This window comes from Mustela nigripes, chromosome 12 (assembly GCF_022355385.1).
Source record: "Mustela nigripes isolate SB6536 chromosome 12, MUSNIG.SB6536, whole genome shotgun sequence".
Taxonomy (NCBI): Eukaryota; Metazoa; Chordata; class Mammalia; order Carnivora; family Mustelidae; genus Mustela; species Mustela nigripes.
Window position 1 is genome coordinate 113606054 of NC_081568.1, and position 22319 is coordinate 113628372.

The window sequence follows — 22319 nt, forward strand, 5'->3', positions numbered from 1 at the left end:
GAGATGATTCCTAGATTTCTAGTTTCTGTGGTTAGATGGAGAGTCGTGCACTTCAGTAAAAAAGGGAGTACCGAATGAGGACTAGGTGTTACTGTGGCAAGGAGAAGTAGAATGTGTGTGATTTAACACATTTTGAATTCGAGTTACTTTTGAGAAAAGGTTTCTCCAGACTCAAAGGGAAGTTTCTGTTGTGGGAGATAAATTTGGAAATCTGCAGCCTGTATATTGTATTTAAAGTCATGGAAATTGATGTAAAAACATGGAAAGCCGGACTGTAGGTAGAGAAGGGAGGAGGACCCAGACTGAACTGAGTAGGCTCAAATTGAGTTACTAAAGAGAGGAGGAGGATGTAGCAAAGGAGAGGGAGAAGACATGGTGAGAAACCCAGTGAAATGTGGGATAGTAGCCAGCAGCACAAGAGTGTTTGAAAAAGGAAAGGAGTAGTAACCGTGTCAGTTGCTGGTATAGAAGCCCAGTAAGATGAGAACAAAAAAAAAATCCGCTATAGTTAGCAGTGGAGAAGGAATAAATAGCAAGAGCTGCTTGTATAGAGGGATAGGAGCTGAGTAACATTTTCAGTGGAGCCCTCCAATGTATTCCACTGTTTCAAGAGGTTTGACTGGGAAGGTAGGACTGAGCAAAGGTGGTGACATGGTGTAGGATTCAAGGGGTTTTTTTGTTCATTTTTTTCATTTGGAGAGACCTAAGCATATTTACATGTTGATGGAAAAGGCCTATTAAATAGAGAGAGATTGAATATTCAGAACATGAAGGAAAAGTAGTTCATAGCAAGTATGATTGGCAAAAAGGCAGGAGGAGGTGGGATCCAAAAGAGAAGGATTATTTCTACTTCAGAGTTATTTCATGATTGTTTGGGATCTGCATGCGTTTTTGGAAGTGCTTGTGAGAGTATGTGTTGGAAATTCTTAAATGTCACCATTGTTTATTTTTCATTCACCATCTTCCTAAATTATGGTAGGGAAATATTTGGCCAGATGGTCTGGTCAGGACCTTGATGTCAAGCATTCAGACTCAATGCAGAAGCTACAGTGTACCTTTAAAAGATGACAAATGGGAATGAAAAATACTGGTTTTCTAGGAAAGGAAATCACTAATGGATCGTACATATGAGGCATTGACATGATTCCTTGAACTGGTAATCTGAACATAATCAATAACTTAGTTTTATAGGACATAGATTTCAACTTTGACATTTGTTCTTGCTGTTCACACCATTAACTAAAGTTTTAAAACAACTGCCTTTGGGAAGCTGATATAATGAAACATAGAGCTTTTTAAAAAAATTATTCTTCATGAGATAGGGATTTTTAAATTTTCTCTGTTTAAATGTAGTACAGAATTTTAGGACACATACCTGTGATAGTGTGTCGATTGAAAACTTGACAGCCATTTAAAGCAGGTGAGTTTGCTTTGGCATTCTTAAATATATAACATAGAAAGTGAGGAATCATTGGATGGGCTTAGTTTCAAATTAATAGTGTAGGTTTTAAAAAGCCAACATTTAGCATGTTTCTATAAAGCGATTTATTATTTTAAACATTCCTGAATTATATTTTCATCATCTTTATGAAAGTTAGTAAAAATCATTTTGAGCATATATTCCTTTAAAATACACATTTAGTATTTTATATTATTTTATTATTTATTTTTAGAAAATATTTTATTTATTTGTTAGAAAGAGAGAGAGAGAAGAGAGAATGAACAGGGAGAGGGAGAGGGAGAAGCAGGCTCCCTGCCAAGCAAGGAGCCCAGTGCAGTACTTGATCCCAGGACCCTGGGATCCTGATCAGATTTAAAGGCAGAGGCTTAACTGACTGAGCCATCCAAGCATCCCACATTTAGTATTTTAAATACACTTTGGAAAAATCTACATGGGTGGAGTAGAGGTTTAACAATTTTTTTAAAAAAATTGTTAGCTTTAGTTATTTTTTAACTTTTCTAGCTTATATTTTCTCTGACATACACACATACCATAGAAGGATCTTTATTTCTGATAACAAACTCACTCATCTCACTGTATAAATGATATAAAGTTTTAAAGAGATTATACATTAACAAATCATGATTTACGTATTTCAGGGGGAATGGATGCGGTGTTTTCCACAGTTCAGAGTTTTTTTGATGCTTCAGCTTCTGGTTGGTGTTTCTTTACTTTGGAAGATTCAATATATGGTATAATGTTAAGAAAATTGTCTTCTACTGTTTATCGATGGCAGGGGATTTTTATTCCACTTGAGGTAAACATCAGTCATTTTATAGTACATAAAATAAAATGTACATGTGAATTTTGAATCTCATGAATTACTGTTATTTCTTATTTCCTAGGATTTAAATATAGAAAATCCTAAAACTTGTGAAGCCTTTAATATTGGTCTTTCCCCTTACTTTGTGATTACTCATGAGGAAACAAGTGACAAAAAGCCTTCTGTTAACAGTGTGTATACATTCACATCTGGATTCAAATTATTCCTGGTAAAAAAAAAAAATCTTTATTTTTTTTCTAGATTGCTTTATTTAAAGGAAAAAATCAAATTTGTAAGATTGATTTTAACGGAAGATAATATATGTTCTATATTAATATGCAAAAGGTTTTTTGAAAGTTGATACACATTTTAGCAGAGTCTCTTAACCCAATAATATTTTTGTTTATCTTGAAATGATCCCTAGGTATGCCTACTTAGTGCTCAGAATGATTTTTCATGTTTTGAACTTCAAATACTAACTCATACTATTATTGTATTCAGAGATTTAGTAAAATTCCTGGTAAAATTCTCATTTAAATATTTATTCCCATGGTTTTGTCTTCCTTGCAGGTACAAACAATCATTATTTCTGAAAGTTCTCAAGTAAAATATTTTTGTTCAGACCATCAAGATTATTTAATTGTCGCAAGTCAAAGAGATGATTCCGAATTAACTCAGGTTTGATTGTTTTAAAGTGAATTTAAAAAATATACTGTATTTGAAACTCATCAAAGATGTAGTCTATAAGTTTAGTATAAAAAAAAACCCATAATTTGATTGTGGTAAAGTAGTAAAGTAGAATGTAGATGTTAATTAGTCACAGGTAATTTTTAAACAATGGAATTATAAATATTGTCTTCAAGAGCCAGAGCAAGTGTGTAATAATCATGAACATTTAATTAGAATTTAATAGTGTTAGAAAACATAATGGAGAAAAATCACCTAACTGGACAGATGGTGTAACTAAAAATTCATGATTAACATTGCCAAATGGGAACTTAACATCATCCCAGAAATTCCACATTTCTCAAGTAAACTACATCTCATAATGCTAATAATGCTTATTTGATAATCTTCTCACTCCTCGTACTCCCATACCTGCTTCTCTTCTCATTTTCGCTAATGACTTTGTTGACTAAGCTCCAGAAAGGAAGCTTGGTTATCTTGCCAGACCAAATTCAGAAACCTTTTAGTTTTATTCCTGTGTCCTGTTATGAAGCTTTCCTTCTGTAAAAGCCAGCTTCCTCCGGCCATCAGAAGGTTCGGTTATTCGGCGTGTCTGGCATCACTAGCATCTCTATCGGATTATTACAGTCCATGTAAATGGGGCTCTCCGTGCCTCAGAAGGAATTTCTCTCATCATTTCATCATCTCATCCCCTTCTGCTTTTTTTTTTTCCCCCTCTTTTCTCCCCTTTGTGGTAAGATACCTTGAAGGAATTGTCTACCTGCTTTATCTTACCTCACAGTCACTGATGACAGCTGGGTTGAATTCACTGGCTATTATTCTGTCCTTGTCTTAGGCTGCTTCCTGTTAGCTTGTAACAGTCACTTCATCCTCAGATTTCAACCACGTCTTCTCTTCATTTCTACACCACCACACATTCTCCTCCTGTCTCTGTGTGCTGCCCTTCTCGGTCTCCACTGCCACTTCCTTTTCCCTTTCCTGTACTCAGATGTTTTGGGGTTTTCCAGATTTCGTTTCAGTTCAAATTTCTTTTCACTTAACTCCAGGTATTTCTATCAGTTCTCTGTCTTAAGGTATCAGCTGTAGGCTGTCTTACACTTTTCTAGGTATCCTTTTCTCTAATTTCTAGACTTAACATATCTAACCTCTTTTTGGCATCTCCACATACATATATTTAAAGTATCTAAAATTTAACATATGCTGAACTGAATTTTGATTTTCTCTTTGAAACTTGTTGCAGTGCTTGGCTTTCATCTCAGGAAATGCCAACCTCTTAAATGCAGTTGCACAAGACAAAATGGTGGCTCATATCTTTCTTGATTATTCATTTTTATTCATTTACATCTAATTTATTACTCTTTCTGATGCTATCTCCCAGTAGTGTTTTGAATTCAGATATTTCTTTCCACCTCTGCTTCTCTCTCCCAAGTCCAGCTCCCATGATTTCTCTCTCACATTGTTGGAGTTGCTGCCTAACTGGTCTCTGATTTTCTGCCCTGACTCCTCACATCCATTCTCCATCCAGGAGCTGGAGTCGCCTTCTAAAATATTATTTCATATTGTTCCTCATTTTAAAACTATTCGATGATTTCCAATTATACATAGAATAATTCTAAGTTATTTAATGTGGACTATAAATAGCATAACCTTAGTTCTTTATCTACCCAGCTCAGGACCAGATTGCGTCTGTTGTCCTGATGTGATTGTTAAGTATTGTGCCTTTTGCTCTATAAAGGGTCCCCATGATGCATTATATGGTCATCCTGACAAAAGATACCTCATGACCTTACCTCTCCAGTCTTACTGTCTTCATTCCCTCAGGCCAGTCAACTTCCTTCAGGTTGACTGGTCTTCATTCAGCTGATGAAAAACATCTTCTGCCTTAGAAACTTTGTTGTGTTGTTCTTCGTAACTTTGTTTCCCTAGTGACACCCATAATTCTCTATCATATCCCAGTTATTATCTTCACCACTTGTCTCAATTGAATAATCATACATTTATTTAATCAGTGATGTGTTTATCATTTGCCTTTTCCGAACAGTTGGTAAGATCCATAAGGGGTGAGGCCACTCTATCCATAATGCCTGCAAAATGTCAGGCTCACATATATTCCCAATTGTTGACTAAATAAATACAATTCTTTGTGCATTGATGAGATTGTATAAGAAACCAGGTGGATTCAGGATTTTCTTTTAATTTTAAATAATGAACACTCACCTTAAAATCTTGTGTACATTGCCACCTTCAGGACTAAAGAGTTTTGGTGTTTCTTTTTATATTCAGTTGCTTAAACAGTGGGTAAGGAATGATATTCTAGCATCAGAAAGTTTCTTATCCAGATCTAAATTTTCATATTCAGATGACTTCTCTCCTGGTTTTGGCTTTCCCTTTCTCTTGCTGTGGCCAACCCTTACCCATGTTTATATTTGAAATTGATTCATTTTCACGTAACTTCTTTTTCACTTATTGCTGTGTGTGAAGCGTGTGCACCTACGCAGATTAAAAAAAAGGAGAGAGCAGTGAGAGATCATCAGTTTTGGTATTTTCTCATTTATGAAAGTATCCTAACTAAATAAAGGGGATTAGGAGAGTAAATATATGATATTGTTTAAACTCACATGAGCGCTAAGGTCCTAGTTACAAAGGGTTTGTATTTGAATATTTCCCACAGGTCTTCAGATGGAGTGGAGGAAGCTTCACGTTACATCAGACGCTGCCTGTCCGAGGCGTACTGAGCATAGCCTTGTTCACCAGAGGAGGCTCTGTGTTCTTAGCCATTTCCCAGATGAATGCCAGGCCAAATTCCCTTTTACTCAGATGGTCTGGCAGCGAGTTTATTAACTTTCAAGAGATGCCAGTCAATGGGACAACACAAGTTGAGGCCTTGACTTCAGGCGATGATATTTATTTAATTTTTGCCAAAACTGTCTTTCTAGGTGAGAAGATAATAGTGTTTTTACTGTATGCATCGTTGTCAGAATTATCTAGCATTCACGTAATATGTTCTGTATGAAAACATGTAGCTCTTGGAATAATTTTTTGTGAGTCTATTTCTTGATGGATAGTGTATTGGCTGTCAGCTGCAAGTGGATTTTGGGAAAAAACTCATGTTATAAGTGACGTGTATAGTCTTTAGATGATGAACTACTGCTTTAAAGTTTTATTAAAATAAAATTTGGGATGGGCATGTAAAATGGAAAGATCTCTGAAAAAAAATCTAAAGATCTTATATCCAAAATGCAAACAGTGACATTTTTTGGGACTATACTTGGGGATCCCTTAGGTAAATTAATAATAATAATAATTAGCACTCAGCAACTTTTGGTTAAGACTATTTGAAAATATTCTCAATACAAATACGCTTTTTTTTTTCTGCCTAGTGGAACTTGCATAGGTAAAATTTCAACATTCCTAAAAAAACAGAACTTGTGTTTCTGTTCTTTCTTTAATATCAGATCATGATGAATCAGTGGCCAGCCATATATGTACTCCATGTGGTAAATGTGAAAAGACTTTTGAAGTGTTTCCTACTAGGTTGTATTTTTGCTTAACTAAATGAAGTTGGAGGAATATCCTACTAAATTTGTTTTTTAAATTAATTTGATACCTTTGTTAATTTTTTTTACTGTGTAATTTTGTCATTTTTTGCCCCTGTAACTTTTGCCTTTTATTCCATTATTGTAGGAAATCAGAATTCAATTGATATTTTCATCTGGGAGACAGGACAGTCCTCTTTCAGATATTTTCAATCCCTGGATTTTGCTACTGTTAATAGGATCTACTCCTTTACACCAGCTTCAGGAATAGGTAAGGGATTTTAAACTGCTAACTAATCTGAAATGCAGTGTGGAAACCTAGAGCAATTTTAATCAAATTGATTTGGAGATATTATCACATTGCCAGACACTAGGTATTTTAATAAGGATGTAAAATCAAGATCTTAATAGAAACATCTATCGAAATCCCAGAAATTCAAAAGGACTAATAGTTTTAAAATGGGTATTTGAGCTTGAGAAGAATCAGAATAACTGAAATATAACAAAATCTTAGTGAAGGATATAGTAAGGTAATGTATTTCTTTTGTTTAGAGAAAAGTGAAGAGTGGCATTACATATAGTAATATGTTTTAAACATGAACGTATAAGAGGATAATAGGTATCTGCCTTGAAGTCTTTTTGAAAAGTCAGAAAATGATGATAAGAACTCTGCGGTCCTTTTTCACTCTCCCATCCTTCTTCCAGTCTGGTCCTTTCTTGGTTTTCTGTACTTTAAGTCACACTTTAGAAACATAAGCAGTAGTTTTATTCACAGTGATTTCCAAAACAAAGTTTGTTAGTGAAAAACCAAGGGGTGAATGTTGTCTGGAAGGCCATAGGACCATTTCAGAGTTGGCAAAAAATCAGGTGGTGGGCCCATCGTAATAAGGCTTGGAAGGCTACGGCAGTGGGTGTGGTGAGCCTGTGGGGTGCCTCCCAGAGCCAGGGGCATGCTCATGAGTCAGCATATCTCTGTTTGATGTGCCCAGAGGTAGCTAGCAGACAAACCAAGTGACTCAGCCCGTGAGTCTGGATAGATTAAAGTCCTGCTTTTAAATTGAGACATAGTGATTTTTTTAATGAATTAAACAGCACCATTTATTGATTAGACGTTCTATGTAAGTCAGTGTTTAAAGTTATGAAGAATTCCTTGCCTTCAGGGGTTTAATGTCTGGTTGGAGAAGCAAGAAGAATATTAAGACAATAATTCAAGATTCCAGTCCCATTTGCTCTGTGAATGGTAGAGTTGAAGTGGGTAAGAGGTCTCAGAGTAGAACGTGAGCTAGGCCTGGGTAGGCTGGTATGAAGTGTTGTGGGTAGAGGGAAAGATGTGAGCAAAAGAGAAAGGTTGAAATATACGACATTGCGGGCACAATGAGCAGACTATAGTGGTGGGGACAGAGGGTTTGACCCAGAATGTAGTGGTGGTAAGGTTGGAAACATAGACACTAACATCCATACAAGGAAGTCTGGAATGTCAGGCTCAGGATTTGATCTGTGTTTGGATGGTTCAGTGGTTCCCAAATATTTTTGCCTTAGAAACTTTTCATCCTCTTAAAAATTTAAGGATTTCATGTAGATTCTATCTACTGATATTTATTGTATTAGAAATTAAAAAGGAGAAATTTTAAAGATACTTACTAATTCAATTGAGAATGATAGCAATGAACTCATCACCTGTGAATGAAAGTAGCATGTTTTATTTTTAAAAAATATATTTTCCAAATGAAACTTTTGTAAGAAGGGTGGTATCATTGTTTTTGTGAATTTCTCTAATGTCTGGCTTAGTAGACAACACCTGGATTCTCATGTCTTCATCCGTATTCTACATACTGTAATATTTTTGGTCATATAGCCTGTAGAAAATCCCACAAACGTTCATGAAAGAATGAGAATTATGTAGACTAATAACGTCTTAGTGTTAGTACAAAAATAGTTTTGACTTCACAGACCCTCCTAAAGTGTCTCAGTGACTGCTAGGGGTCCGGGGACTATACTCTGAGCATTATTGGGGTAGAGAAATCCTTAAAGGCATTTCAAAAGCAAGTGATGATTGAAGGCATGTTTTATAACTCCACCTAGCTTTGGTGTGTAGAATATACTGGATGAAACAATTGGCAACCTCCCAGGCAAGATTCCATATAGAAGCCTCTGTAGGTGGTTAGAGACGTGGTACTGATGAAATCGGTTAGAGGTTTAGATTTTGGAAACATCGATGTATGTCTCCAATCTATAAAGTAAAATCTAAAATCTATGAAGTAAATGATAAAAGCCAAAATCTGTAAAGTAAGTGTTACTGTGAAGAGTAGAGGCTTTAGCACAAATGCAAGAGTCTGTTCTTGTTGTTTTTCTCCTAGGTGCCTGGCTGCAGTTTTCTGTATCAGGCACCATAATCCTTAGATACTGTCTTCTGCTGTCGCCTCCACTGCTAACCAAGCATCGGATCTTATGGATCTCTCACTTTTTGTGTATTATCTATCTCACTGTGCTTTGTTTCCCATATCCCCTACCCCTCCTCAGCCCTGTCTCTGCACCACGTTCTCCTAGACCCTGGTCTCCTTGGATCTGGACTATTGCATCATTATCTGCCCTCCACTCCAGGTTCACTCTGCTGTCAGCGTCCTGTGTCTATCTCTGTTCTGAACGTCCTCTCCATAAATAACTTCTCTTTATTAGTCAGACTCTGACATGCCATGAAGCTGTGATGTTATCCTGTGAAATACAGTTCTGTGGCTTTCTTATCATTCACTCAGCAATTGATTTACTACATAAATTATGTATCTTTCATCATGTATTTGTTTAGTCGGTGTCTACTTGTCCTTTAATTTTGAGGCTTTTTTATTTTTGCTTTTCCTATACCTCAAGCGTTCAAGTGGACTAACTGTATCTACTTGAGTCACTTATTATAATTCAAAATAGTTTCCTAATGAATGTTTTTAAGGATGACAAGTGCTGCCTGAATGGGCTGTTAATTGAAGTTATAGAATTCCCTTTAAAGATTTTTAAAGAAATAGAATAGGCACACTTTCTAAAAGAATTTATGAAAAAATTCTGCCAGAGGCTTGTTAAGGGACCCATTGTGAGGTCTTTTTATTTCTTTTGTTTCTGTGACTTGAGGTTGTAGAAGTATGAAAAGATTATGAGTAATTATTTAGAATGGCTTATTATAGATCCCCTGAAAGCTGAAATTATGCATTAAATAATATTCAAGGACTTTCTTGTTTTGAATATGTCAAATATTAGATTGGAGCCATGGCTGTGAGGATTACATATTTATTCTGCTTAATGACTTGACAGAGATTATTGGGTAGAAACCGAATTCTTTAAATGGAAAAGGAAGAATGAACGTGACAAAGACTGCAAGGACATACAATCTTATCTTTCCCTTCTTCCTTCTTTCCTCCATTCTTTAATAGATTTTTAAAATGCCACTTACCTACCCGGCATAGTGGTAGGCCTTGAGGAAATAAAGGTAAACAAATTCTTGTACATCCCCTGCCCTGAAGAAGTTTTAACATGTGGTAGGGAAGGGAGACATGATGTATAATAACACAAGTAAGTTTCTAACTACAAACAGGTAACTGCTCTCAGAGGAGAAAGTGCTCTACTCCCACAAAATGGAGAAAACTTGACCAGGTCTAAGGGAGGCCCAGAAAGCTTCTGTAAGGAAGAACCATTTAATAATTCTACTTCCCCTTCCCCTTCTCCTTCTTTGCCCAACACTCTCCGCTTCACCAAAACCGTCACCTTTGAAAATCATCATCTGTGGAAATCATTTCGAGGAACTCATCACTCTTCATCCCTGTGTAGTCACCATAAGAAGCCCAGGCCCCCTTGGGAGAAAGTGACTCATCCCATCTGGTCTGTGTGTGCTCTGGACCACAGGAGCCCTAATTTCCAGACGAGGGACTCAATTATCTCCCTGCCAACTCCCCAAACCCTTCCACAGCATCCCCCAGAACAGTTATACTCTGGAACTTTTCTCAGAATGCCCCTCATCTCCTTGCACTGGAATCCCGCCCTATCCTGAGGGCACTGCTTCCCTCACAGCCCTGTCTGGCTGTCCTCTGTGTTACTGGTTTCTTCTCCCAGATCTCTTAAGAGCTAGTAATGCTCCCTCTAGCTTTCTGTCCTGGGACTTCTCTATGTTCACTCACTCCTTAAATAATCTCAGCCATTTAGGATACTTTGTTTGTTTATAGTTTTGTTAACTGGAAGGGAATTCTATAATCAGTAACGGTTAAAATTCTGTTCCCCAGAGTAGACTTAAGGGTTTTTTTCCCTTATAAACTCCTGGCCCTGTTCTATGATCTTGAACAGTACAAATAGCTATTTTCTGAGAAAACACTCTCTGCATACAAAAATGCAGATTTGAGCCCCATGCATTTCCTACTCTGAATGTCTAATTACCTATTTGCTACCATCTCATACTTTTCTGGTTGGGAGGAAGTGAATAGGGTATATCTCTAAGAATTAAGATACATAATCAGTGATGCTCAGAACACTTCATGATTTTGGTTGAGACTGTAGATCGATTGATTGATTGAGATTGTAGAATCATTTAAACTTAGGAGATCTTGAGGTCCATCTGAAGAATTTGCTCTTCACTGAGTGTCTTCAGTTTTACAGAGCTTTATGAAAAATATATGATCATTTTTAAAAACCAAATCTATTAATAACATTTTTCTTCATTTTTACCTTTTATGCAACAATTACTAACTTGCAATAGTACTTAAATAATTACCATAAGTAAACATAATGAATAATTCTTGATATTTGATATTTTAGAGTAAGAATATGGATCTTCCATTGTAACCTTTTAGGCTAAAATTTTCATGGTTTCCAGTTCTGTGTGCTTTTTTTTTTTTTTTTTTTTTAAGATTTTATTTATTTATTTGACAGAGATCACAAGTAGGAAGAGAGGCAGGCAGAGAGAGAGAGAGGAGGAAGCAGGCTCCTTGCCAAGCAGAGAGCCCGATGCAGGGCTCGATCCCAGCACCCTGATATTATGACCTGAGCCAAAGGCAGAGGCTTAACCCACTGAGCCACCCAGATACCCTGTTTTAATGTTTTAATAAGCAAATCCATCTTAGTTCATATCTTTATATTCTGATGTGTTTCTTTAGGTATTGGAATTTGTGCATGTTTCTGGTTGATTTCTCATGCTTCTCCCTAGTTTTAAGTCTGAAGATTGCTTAGTGGCCTATACAATGTAGTAAGCTCCCTGACTCCAAATTTCCCCTGCTATATAGTGTATAAGGTTCTTTACCTTCCATATTTGCTAATATTTGCCATTGCATTGAATCATTAAGAGCATCTTTTCCTACCAACTTTTCAAAAAGCATTGGCAACATATACTCTGAGATCAAAGATTTGTTTAGATCCTTTGGCCTAATTACTACCTTTAAGAATTTATAAAGTGAACAGGCACCTTTGTGGCTCAGTTGGTTGAGCATCTGACTCTTAATCTCAGCTCAGGTCTTGATCTCAGGGTTGTGAGTTCAAGCCCCACACTGGGCTCCATGCTGGGTATAGAGCCTAGTTTAAAAAAAAAAAAAAATCAAGTGAAAAGAATTAATAACTTTCTCTAATTAATATTGAAAAATATAAAATAATGAACAATGTAGAGAAATTAAGTATATTTTGAAGATCAGCTCTATAGATTATGCATTAAAATCATAAATTTGAATGCTTTGTAGTGACACCTATGAAGTGCCATATAAATATAGGATTAAGCTTCTTAATTAAGAATTTTTTTGTATTTAGTCCATTTATAATTATGCTTATCATAAATTGTTATGGATGGTGACAGGAATGGAAATTATAAAAATGAAGCATTTATTTGTAGGATTATACATATTTTTCACTTTTAAAAATATCCTACCATGCAAAATATTAAATACTGAGTCCTAAATACTGAGATGAATAAGAGTCCACAGTCCATTTGAGCTTTACTATCCAGTGGTTTCTTATTTATTACGTGGATTGTGGGTTTACTGTTAGGCTGGTTGGGTCACTCCACAGCATTTAAAAAATCGCTATTTACATTTAGTTATTTCAAATAGTATTTCAGTTTTCAGAAATCAGCTCAAATTTAATTAACCCAGAAATCAAAATAGAACTTTAAGTGTAGAGAAGTTTTGCTTTAGTACCATGGTGGGGCGTGTGCGGTGATATTCACGTCTCACTGTAGTTGCCTTTTCTTTCCTTTCCATAGTCCACATCCTTCTTATTGGCCAAGCTACGTCTGCTCTTTACTGCTGGAATTCAGAGCTGAATCAATTCTCTTTCATTCTGGAAGCCCCTTCTGCTCATGATGCAGCTTCTGTTACAGTAAAGTCCTTTAATTCAAGCAAGAGTTTAATTGCTCTAGTGGGAGCTGTCCACTCACACATGTATGAGCTGGCCTACATCTCGAGCCAGTCTGACTTTATTCCTAGGTAGGTTCAACATTTTATACGAAATGTCTTTATGCTCACCATAGTTTTATGTGGCACCTAATTTCTAAGTGTTTATTTAGTGACCGGAAATATACAAAATATGAGTAATTTATAATCTAGAAATTTGGTTATGTTCCATACTTCTTATATCTATGTTATGAAGTTCATCAGTATTATGAACAATTATATTATAATTTTATTTATGAAATATGATTTTTCCAAATGTTTAATATTAATCAGTGTTCTGAGAGTTTTATGTTTTTGTATATGTATATACCTGATATTTGTAGCAGCTGACTTATTTGGTATACTTCTTATGCTAGTTCAGGTGAACTGATATTTGAACCTGGGGACAGAGAAGCTGTAATAGCGGTAAACATCCTTGATGACTCAGTTCCAGAGGAAGAAGAATCCTTTAGAGTTCAGCTTAAAAATCCCAAAGGAGGAGCAGAGATGGGTATTAACAGTTACGTAAAAATAACTATTCTGTCTAATGATGATGCCTATGGAGTCGTTGGATTTGCTCAGGTAAAGGTCCCACACTTAGAAATCAAAATGACTTATTCAATGTCTTTATTTATTTTAAAGCTTTTATTTATTTATTTATCAGGAGAGAGGGAGAGTATGGGAGTGGGGCAAAGGGCAGAGAGAGAGAGGGAGGAGGGGAGAGAATCTCAAGCAGACTCCTTGCCGAGCACAGAGCCCAGTGTGGGGTTCGATCTCTTGACCCTGAGATTATGACCTGAGCTGAAACCAAGAGTCAGACTTTTAACCAACTGAGCCATCCAGGTGCCCCTGTTCATTGTATTTATATATCAGTTGTTGTCAGCAGGCAGTCCTACTTTGAGTATCTTCATCCTTTCTCCTTTCTCTTTCCCCATTTCACCCCCCAACTCTGCATTTTATGGTGAACTTTCCTGATGTCTTATAATTTATATTCCTACACACAGAAGCCTCTGAATCAACTTGTCCTAAACTTTTTTATTATACTGATTCCTCTTACAAGACTGAATTTGAAATGTTGCCAGTTGACCTTGGTCCTGGAGTTTGGCTCCACTATTAGCCTCATCTCTAGGAAGTAATGATAAGGCAGATTCTGAATAGATTATATACTGTGTTTTGTTATGTGTATATATCCCCTACAAATATGTTACTTTCCTTTGTGTATTGAAGGAGAAGGGGAGAGAATGCGTGTGTGGGGGGTTATGTTTTAACTATACCTGCATTTTACACATGGAGGTGCTTTCTCCTGAGGAAAGAGAACTATGTGGATCTTACCAGGTCGACTTCCATGCTCCGACTTCCTATTCCTTTACCCATAAGCAAAAGGACACTCTCTATATTGCATCATTTAGCCCTATTGGCCAACTCTATCTTGATTTCCTAACTAAAGTTAAGAAAACTGCAGTTTTCATGCATTGTTCTCTGAAATATTCTGCAAGTAAGGAAAATTCAACTAAAAGTGGCTTAAACACCAAAACCATGTCCACAGAGAAGATGGGCTTTGGGGTTGGATGGATACTTTACTGTGTCACCACGACCCAGATTCTTTCAATTTCTCCACTTTGCCAGCATAAAGTTGCTTCTTCATTTGGTTGTTCGAAAGTTGGTGTTATTGTTAGGGCCATTGCCTTCTTGTTTATGTCCCTTTGGGGAGAAGGAAATGTGGCACTTGGGGTGATGAAGAGATTTCCCAAAAGACTCTGGAAAACTCTTCTTAGGTCTCATTGGCCAGAACTAACAAGGGCACTCATTCATCTGTTCCTTCATTTATTCATTCATGTAGCAGTTATTTAACAGACACCTACTGTGTACCAGATACTGTTTCAGATGCTAGAGATATATCAAGAAGTAAAACAGTAAAAAATCCCTATCTTCATTGTCCTAAGTCATGGAGGAGGCAATGGGAGACAGACAGTAGTCAGAGACATGCGAGACATCTGTACTCGGTGTGATGGTAATAAGTGTTCTGGGAAAACATTTGGCAGGGAGGACGGATGGAGATTGTGAGGCCAAGGGGTGGAGTTTGGGTGTAGGAACTAAAACATAGGCTATCAGGAAGGGCAGCACTATGGAAGTGACCTGGGGACAAAGGCCTGGAGGAGAGAGGGGAAGAGCATTCAAGGCAGGGGGAGCCATCAACGAAAAGAAAGGCCTTGGAATGAGGCCTTGCCCATCTGGTGCAGCAAGGGGACCACTGTGGCTGAAGTCCGTGTAGGAGCGAGCGATGAAGCCCAAGAGGTGAAGGGCCAGCGTTCTGTTTCCAGCTTCCCCAGCAGCACCCACAGGTTTATGACTTGCTAGGAAGACTCAGAGGACTCAGGGTTTCATCATACTCTTACTATGATTTATTACAGCGAAGAGGATACAAAGCAAAATCGTAAGGGAAAAGGCATGTGGAGTAGAGACTCAGAGGAAACCATGGGAACCACACAGGACACACTTACTTCCCCCAGCATTGAGATGAATTGTGACAACATGTGAGAGGTGTTGTCAACCAGGGAAGCTCCTTAGAGACCCCACTGCCTGGATGTTAACTGTGGACTCTCAGCCTGACACATGACAAAATTCCAGACCCCCCGAGTGAAAATAGGTGTTGAGTATAAACCGCACTGTGTGCACAGTTCAGGCACAGGGAGCCAGTGTGCGTTCCAGGAACGGCGGGAATCCTCCTGAAACCCAATTTCCCAGACACCAGGCAAGGGCCAACTTTAGAGCAGGCCTTCGAAGGCTAGCAGGGAAGCCACTCTGTGAACTCACACCTGCGCGAGTCCCTGAGTACCATCATGAAGTTTGCCCTGGAGGGAAAGCGCTGGGAGTGGAAGAGCAACTTGATCTGACTCACATTTTAAAAGAACCACTCTGGCTATAGAATTGAGACTAGATACACAAGCCCCAAGGTTGAGTCACATACTCTACTAACTGAGCTAGCCAGCTGCCCCCTATGCATATTTTTAAATCAACATATTTTCTGTAGGAAGGTTTTAATGCTTTGCACAAGATTTTATTACTATGTAACATTTGTAACAATATATTAAAATGCAGTGTAAGGTACTGCCATAGGATAGGCTATCTACTCAAACTATATTCTAAAATAGAAGCTTTTAGAAGCTGTAAGAAATTCATGGAGGAATTTCTTTTAAAATTACCATAATAAAAAGACAAGAAAAAGAATTACAGGGTGCCTGGGTGGCTCAGTTGGTTAAGCAACTGCTTACTAAGCCTGGGTGGCTCAGTTGGTTAAGCAACGGCCTTTGCCTCAGGTCATGATCCTAGAGTACCAGAATTGAGTCCCACATTAGGCTTCCAGCTCCATGGGGAGTCTGCTTCTCCCTCTGATCTTCTGATCTTCTGCCCTCTCATGCTCTCTCTCACTCTCTCTCTCTCAAATAAGTAAGTAAAAAATCTTAAAAAAAAAAAAAAAAAGAAGAAAAATAAAAAGAAAACTATTACTGGGAAAATTTTAAAAAAATCTTTATACTCCATATTCTGTTTTTATTGCTTATGGATAAAGTAGGGGTGTTGTAAGAAGGGATTCTTTGGAGCATTAATTTTGAGCAAAATATCATTCAGCGGCTCTCAGGAGATGCTGCAAATGTTAGAGGAGGAGTTCCATTCACACAGAGGTAGAAATCAGGCTGGAACAGAGGAAAGAGGTCATGGAGTCTAGATGAGAAGAGGGGCAGTGGATATTTCTGGCAAGAGAAATAGTTGTAAAGACCAGGTGCCGAGGATGAAACACCATCAATGGAAACTGCACAGCCTGCAGAACATTTTAGAGGATATGAATTTAAGGTTAAAAGACATTTGTGAGTAATCAGAAGGAGTGCCCTGGTTCTCTTGATGTCTTTACCTCTGAGTGGGACCCTAGAGGCCTTGTAGACCAAAACTTATTTTACAAGTAGAAAACAAAACCTAGAGGGGTTGCCAGAAGTTATACAGGGGAAGAAGACTTCGCTCATGTCCTGACTATATGTCCTTTCATTTCTAGAAACTTTACATACTATATGTAATGCTTTCTAAAAAGTGTATGCTTTCTGAATGTGAAAATAAGATGTTCATTGAAGAAATTTGAAAATTACAGAAATAAGAAAACAAAGTAAAAATAATCCTATACTGATTAACATTTTAATTTACTTTAACTTAGTTTTTCAAACATGGGGTGCCTGGATGGTTTAGTTGGTTAAGGGTCTGTCCTGCTCAGGTCATAATCCTGGAGTCATGGGATTGAGTCCTGCATGGGCTCCCTTCTCAGCAGGGCGCCTGCTTCTCCCTCCCCCTCTGCTATTTCTCCTTCTTGTACTCTCTCTCTCTCTCTTTGTCAAATAAGTGAGTAAAGTCTTTAAAAAAAATTATTCAAACGTGTATTTTCAAATTAAAATCGTGGTCATCATCTACTGCTGTTTTTTAAACTATGTTTTTCACTTGTGTTGTTTTTATGTTGTATCATGCTGTTTAGTACTGTAAAATTTGCACGTGCACAACAGCTTGAAATATGTATGTAGGTAATTTCAGCTAATCCCTTGTGACTTCCTGTGTGTTTTTCAGAATTCATTATATAAGCAAGTGGAAGAAATGGAACAAGATAGCCTTGTAACCTTGAATGTTGAGCGCTTAAAAGGAACATATGGTCGTATAACCATAGTGTGGGAAGCTGATGGAAGTATTAGTGATATATTTCCTACCTCAGGAGTGGTATGTAATTTATAAAATTATAGGACAGTCACTTTTAAGTTATGGTTACTATTGATGCATGGGACCAAACCCTGCCTTATGGATGAAGTGTTTGAGTTTGACCATGTCATCACTGGATTTCTACTAATCATCACAGAGAGGGAATCAATTTAAGGTTAGTTTAAATGTTGTGATTATTATTCTTTTTTCCTATAATGCCAAACTTACCTTAAAAAAATCCCTTTTTAGGTTCAGTACATTGGTTTGCCAAATTAGGGTTGTATTTACATGGTCAGAAAGATAAAACCAATCAAACTGGAGATGGAAATGTGGTTTCAAGATTTGGGTAAAATGGAGGCAGTAAACAGGGAACAAATCTATGTAGGATAGTTATACATATGAAAAAGCAGATCAGAATTGTTAAGTGATGTAGGTTGAGTTTCCTGTAGATGGGACTCTGAGATGGAGAGTTGGGGTGGATTCCTGAGGAGACACATCTGTAAGGAAATAAGGAAGTTAGGAATGTGCAGAGGGGGATGTTGATCCCTGGGAGTTGCGCCTGGGGTTGAGTCTGTATGGACTCATTGAATCTGGAGCTGAGCTGGTCCTTTGGAGCTATTTCCAGTTGGAGAAAGGAGGATGAAATTCTGCATCCCCATCTTAGCCATCCTGGACTTCACACTGCCTTCTGAGTGGGGCATAACCTTGAGTGAGAGTTTACTGCAGCTAAAGGCAGTTCCCAGTGAGAAACACAAAAGCTGTTATTACTACCAGCTAGGGATGAGTGCATCAGTCCCAAGAAGGGATTTGGGCAGAGGATCACTTTGTCTACTATTGGAAAATAGTATAAAATTGGGACACAGGTTGAAGAATGGAAATCAGACTGGGTCAGAGAAGCTAATGACTTGCAAAGAGAGTTTAAAGTACCTTTAGTTTCTAATTGGAAGATGGTTGGACCTCTGGACTCGTCTCGGGTTTCATAGATTTATCCACCTATTTTCCGCAAATGCTTCTCTGAAGAGTTCCTTTAAAAGACCTCTCATGAAATTCTCTCAAAAAAAGATGGATGAATGTTATGGTCCACCATTTCTAGGTTTCTTTATTATTTGAAAGGAGATTAGAGCTTCAGTGTCTTAAAAATGTTATGGCAAATTTTATTGCTTTAAATGTTTACACAAGTCACCTAAACTTTATATTCAGCTGTGTAAGTTGTATCTATCGGGTTCTGTATGTTCTGAATTATATTTTCCCAATTAATCTTTCTTATATAAACATGATTAAAATGGTTTCTATTTAAATGTATAATAGTATCTTAAGTGTAGACCATATTTGGGAGATTAATTATTTTATTCAAGAGTCAGCAAACTTTTTCTCTAAAGGGCCAGTAAGTGAATATTTTAGACCTGTGCACTATTATGGCTCTTTTCTAGATACTCAACTTTGCCTTTGTAGCACAATAAAGTGTGGGACAGTACGTAATTGAATGAACTTGGCTGTATTCCAGTAAAACTCCATGAAAAGGATTTGGCCACAGAGTAGTAGTTTTGTGACTCCTGATTTTATTAATAAAGCTCTTGAGTTTATATCCTCAAGTGCCTTCTTTAGGTGGAGAAATGAGTGTCAACAAAATGGACCTGGCATGCTAGTTTGAATGATTGTAGTTTGTAGCCAGGTTGCTAGAGATTACAGTATGAAGCAGAGAGTGATTGGAAATGACTTCAAGGAGCAGATGCCTTTTAGCAAATGTGGATTTTACTCTAGGCAATAGAGACACAACAGGAGGAGAGAGATGTTTGATTCGTCTCTCTTTTTATCTTTCTCTCTCTATCTCTATTTTGGTTGATTCATTCTTAAATTATACATCTGTTCAGCGTTTAACCAAAGGAAATCGCAATCCTGGCAAAATTTTTGTAGAGAAAAATGTTTAAACTAGTATGCCACCTTCTTTTATCTTTATGGATTTAAAAAAATATATATATGGTATTCAGGACTTAGACTCCCAGAGAGACTATGTACTCTGTATTTTAATAGAATGTAGGCTTCAGGATGTGACAATTTGGCTATGTGTTTTATCGGGTTATGTTTCTGTAATGGTTTACTTTTTTTCTTTATTCCTAACAATCTTCCATTTTTAATACGCAAAACAGTTAACTGATTTGTAGAATTATATTGTGTTGCTTCATTTCCTCTCTCATTACTTAAGTTGTGGTCAGTATTGAAAGAAAATTTTAATCTTTTGATGTTCTTTTTTTTGTTTTAAGATTTTATTTATTTATTTGACAAACAGAGATCACAAGTAGGCAGAGAGGCAGGCAGAGAGAGAGGAGGACGCAGGCTCCCTGCCGGGCTCGATCCCAGGACCCTGAGATCATAACCTGAGCTGAAGGCAGAGGCTTTAGCCCACTGAGTCACCCACGCACCCCTCTTTTGATGTTCTTATTGCACAGTGATAATTACAAAATAAGTAAAATCTTCTTTCTTTAAAATTTTAGATTTCGTTTTCTGAAGGCCAGGCACTGTGTACAATCACTCTGACTGTTCTTGCTGATGATGTACCAGAGTTATCAGAGATTGTGAGCATAGCACTGGTTCGGATTACCACAGAAGGGGTAGAGGACCCGTTAAAAGGTGCTGCCATTGATCAGAAAAGAAACAAATCTGTGATAACAATTCTGCCCAATGACTCACCTCATGGCTTGGTGGGTTGGCACCCTGAGTTTCTCTTCATTAGAGTCGCAGAGCCTAAAGGTAAGTGTTGTTAAATATTTTTTAGGTTCTAGTTTTATTGGGTAATTTAATTGTAATGTTTACTAGGAATATAAATCCCTTTTGTATATTTATATATATTTTTTAGTTTGACAGATCATACTCAATCATTTTTACTTTTTGTTTATTAAATTTTATGATCATGTAATCACCCAGGAATAGTGCTGTAAGAAATGCTTGTATTCTTTTGAGGTGTTATGGTCATAATAGAAATATCAATATTTTAGTAAGTCATTGCAGTAAAGGGTGACAGAACATTTATCTGTTCTCTTTCCCTTCTCAGATTCCTCTATGTAGATTTTCATCAGTTATAGGCAATAATAAGCAACACAGTGAGTTGCATTTGGTACTCGGGGTATTAATTGTTAAGCCCAAAGCTATAATTTGAATAATTTTTCTGTGAAGTTTAAGTAACCCGTCCCTATTTTCTTTAAGCTTAGTGCCGAGATCTTTGCCTAAATAACTATTCATTTCAGCTTTAGGATTAATAGATTAAAGGCCATTTGACTTTTTTGAACAAACATACTTGAGCATGTATGTATTTATTTAAAATACGCAATGTGAAGCCTCTGAAATTTTCAGACAGTAACATGACGTCTTTCAGAGACCATTCACTTAAATAGTTGATGGGGAAAATGGCATATAATTATGTACCTGGGCCTTTATATGTCTGTATATATGGGAAAAAAAGCCATAGACTTAAAATATGTTCATTTATTCATTCAACCAACATTTTGAAGCAGCTAGTAGGTGCCACAAATTGTGCTGTGTTTTCTGGAAACAAAGAGACACAGTCTTAGGTTATTAGAACCTCACAGACCAGTGGGGAAGATTGACAAGCATTTTTTTGGCCATTTATGTAGCAAATTTAAATTTAGATTTAAAAATCTAAAAACTAAAATTAAAAAATTGATGCTGTGACAGCCTTTGATCCTTGTGACAGACCTCAGTAAAAGAAAATTACTCTTCTAATGATTAAGTTATTAAATGACGACTTTGTGTAAGTTTTCATTTTTTAAAAGATTTTATGCATTTATTTATTTGAGAGAGAAAGAGTGCAGAGGGACAAGCAGACTCCGGTGCTGAATGTAGAGCCAGATGCAGGGCTTGGTCACCACGACTGTGAGATCATGACCTGAGCTGAAACCCAGAGTCAGACGCTTAACCCACTGAACTGCCCAGGCGCCCCATATATTTTTATTTTCAAAATCTTCTTAGCATTTGTAATTAGCTGTCAATCTGCACATAAGTAGTTTCCTAAGATTTTCAGCAATTTTTGTTAAAGCTCATGTTATATATAAAGTAGGAGGGTGCTTTAGAGAACCTGAAGTGAGGATTTAGAACTGGGATATAATGTACTAAATACAGCACAACTTTGCAGACAGAGGGGAGCAAAGCACAAAATACTTCTTGGCTGGGGGAGTATACATTAGGATAGTGCAGAATATTTCACCTGAAATTCTTTGAATGGTTCAACTACAAATAGAAAATCTTGTTTACTTGAGGCATGTCTTTCTCACAGAGAACATCACCATTCTTCAGTTGCCAATTGTTCGAAATAAAGGACTGTTTGGGGCCATTGGCATTCATTTGATAGCTAAACCCAATTTCTTATTGCATGTCGATAATCAAGCTACTGAGAATGAAGATTATGTGCTACAAGAAACAATAGTAATGATGAAAGAAAACATAAAAGAAACTTACATGAAAGTTGCCATTTTGTCGGTAAGTTTAAGCTGCAATGAATAGGATATAAAATAAAGGAAATATACTTAAAGATAAAAACGTGATTAAAAAAAGAAAAATGTGATCCTCTTAGAGATAAAAATCTTTAAAAAGGTTGCTTTAATGTAAAATTGTGAATATTTAACTGGAATATTGTTCGAATGACCTTTGAAGCCTTGAATTGGGATTTAGTGGGATCCACTGTTTTGTTGGTTGGTTAGTTTTAA

General features: G+C 36.9%; 1 protein-coding gene across 1 annotated transcript in view; it reads left to right on the forward strand.

Annotated features, from left to right (window-relative positions):
• The window catches only part of ADGRV1 (adhesion G protein-coupled receptor V1), a 527902-nt gene that overhangs the window by 140010 nt on the left and 365573 nt on the right, over nucleotides 1-22319 (forward strand). Inside the window, exons 47-56 of the mRNA XM_059416383.1 lie at nucleotides 2101-2258; nucleotides 2347-2493; nucleotides 2835-2942; nucleotides 5623-5887; nucleotides 6636-6758; nucleotides 12705-12927; nucleotides 13251-13455; nucleotides 17476-17622; nucleotides 20094-20349; nucleotides 21890-22092. Coding sequence (XP_059272366.1) covers nucleotides 2101-2258; nucleotides 2347-2493; nucleotides 2835-2942; nucleotides 5623-5887; nucleotides 6636-6758; nucleotides 12705-12927; nucleotides 13251-13455; nucleotides 17476-17622; nucleotides 20094-20349; nucleotides 21890-22092 — 1835 coding nt within the window. The remainder of the gene's footprint in view (nucleotides 1-2100; nucleotides 2259-2346; nucleotides 2494-2834; nucleotides 2943-5622; nucleotides 5888-6635; nucleotides 6759-12704; nucleotides 12928-13250; nucleotides 13456-17475; nucleotides 17623-20093; nucleotides 20350-21889; nucleotides 22093-22319) is intronic.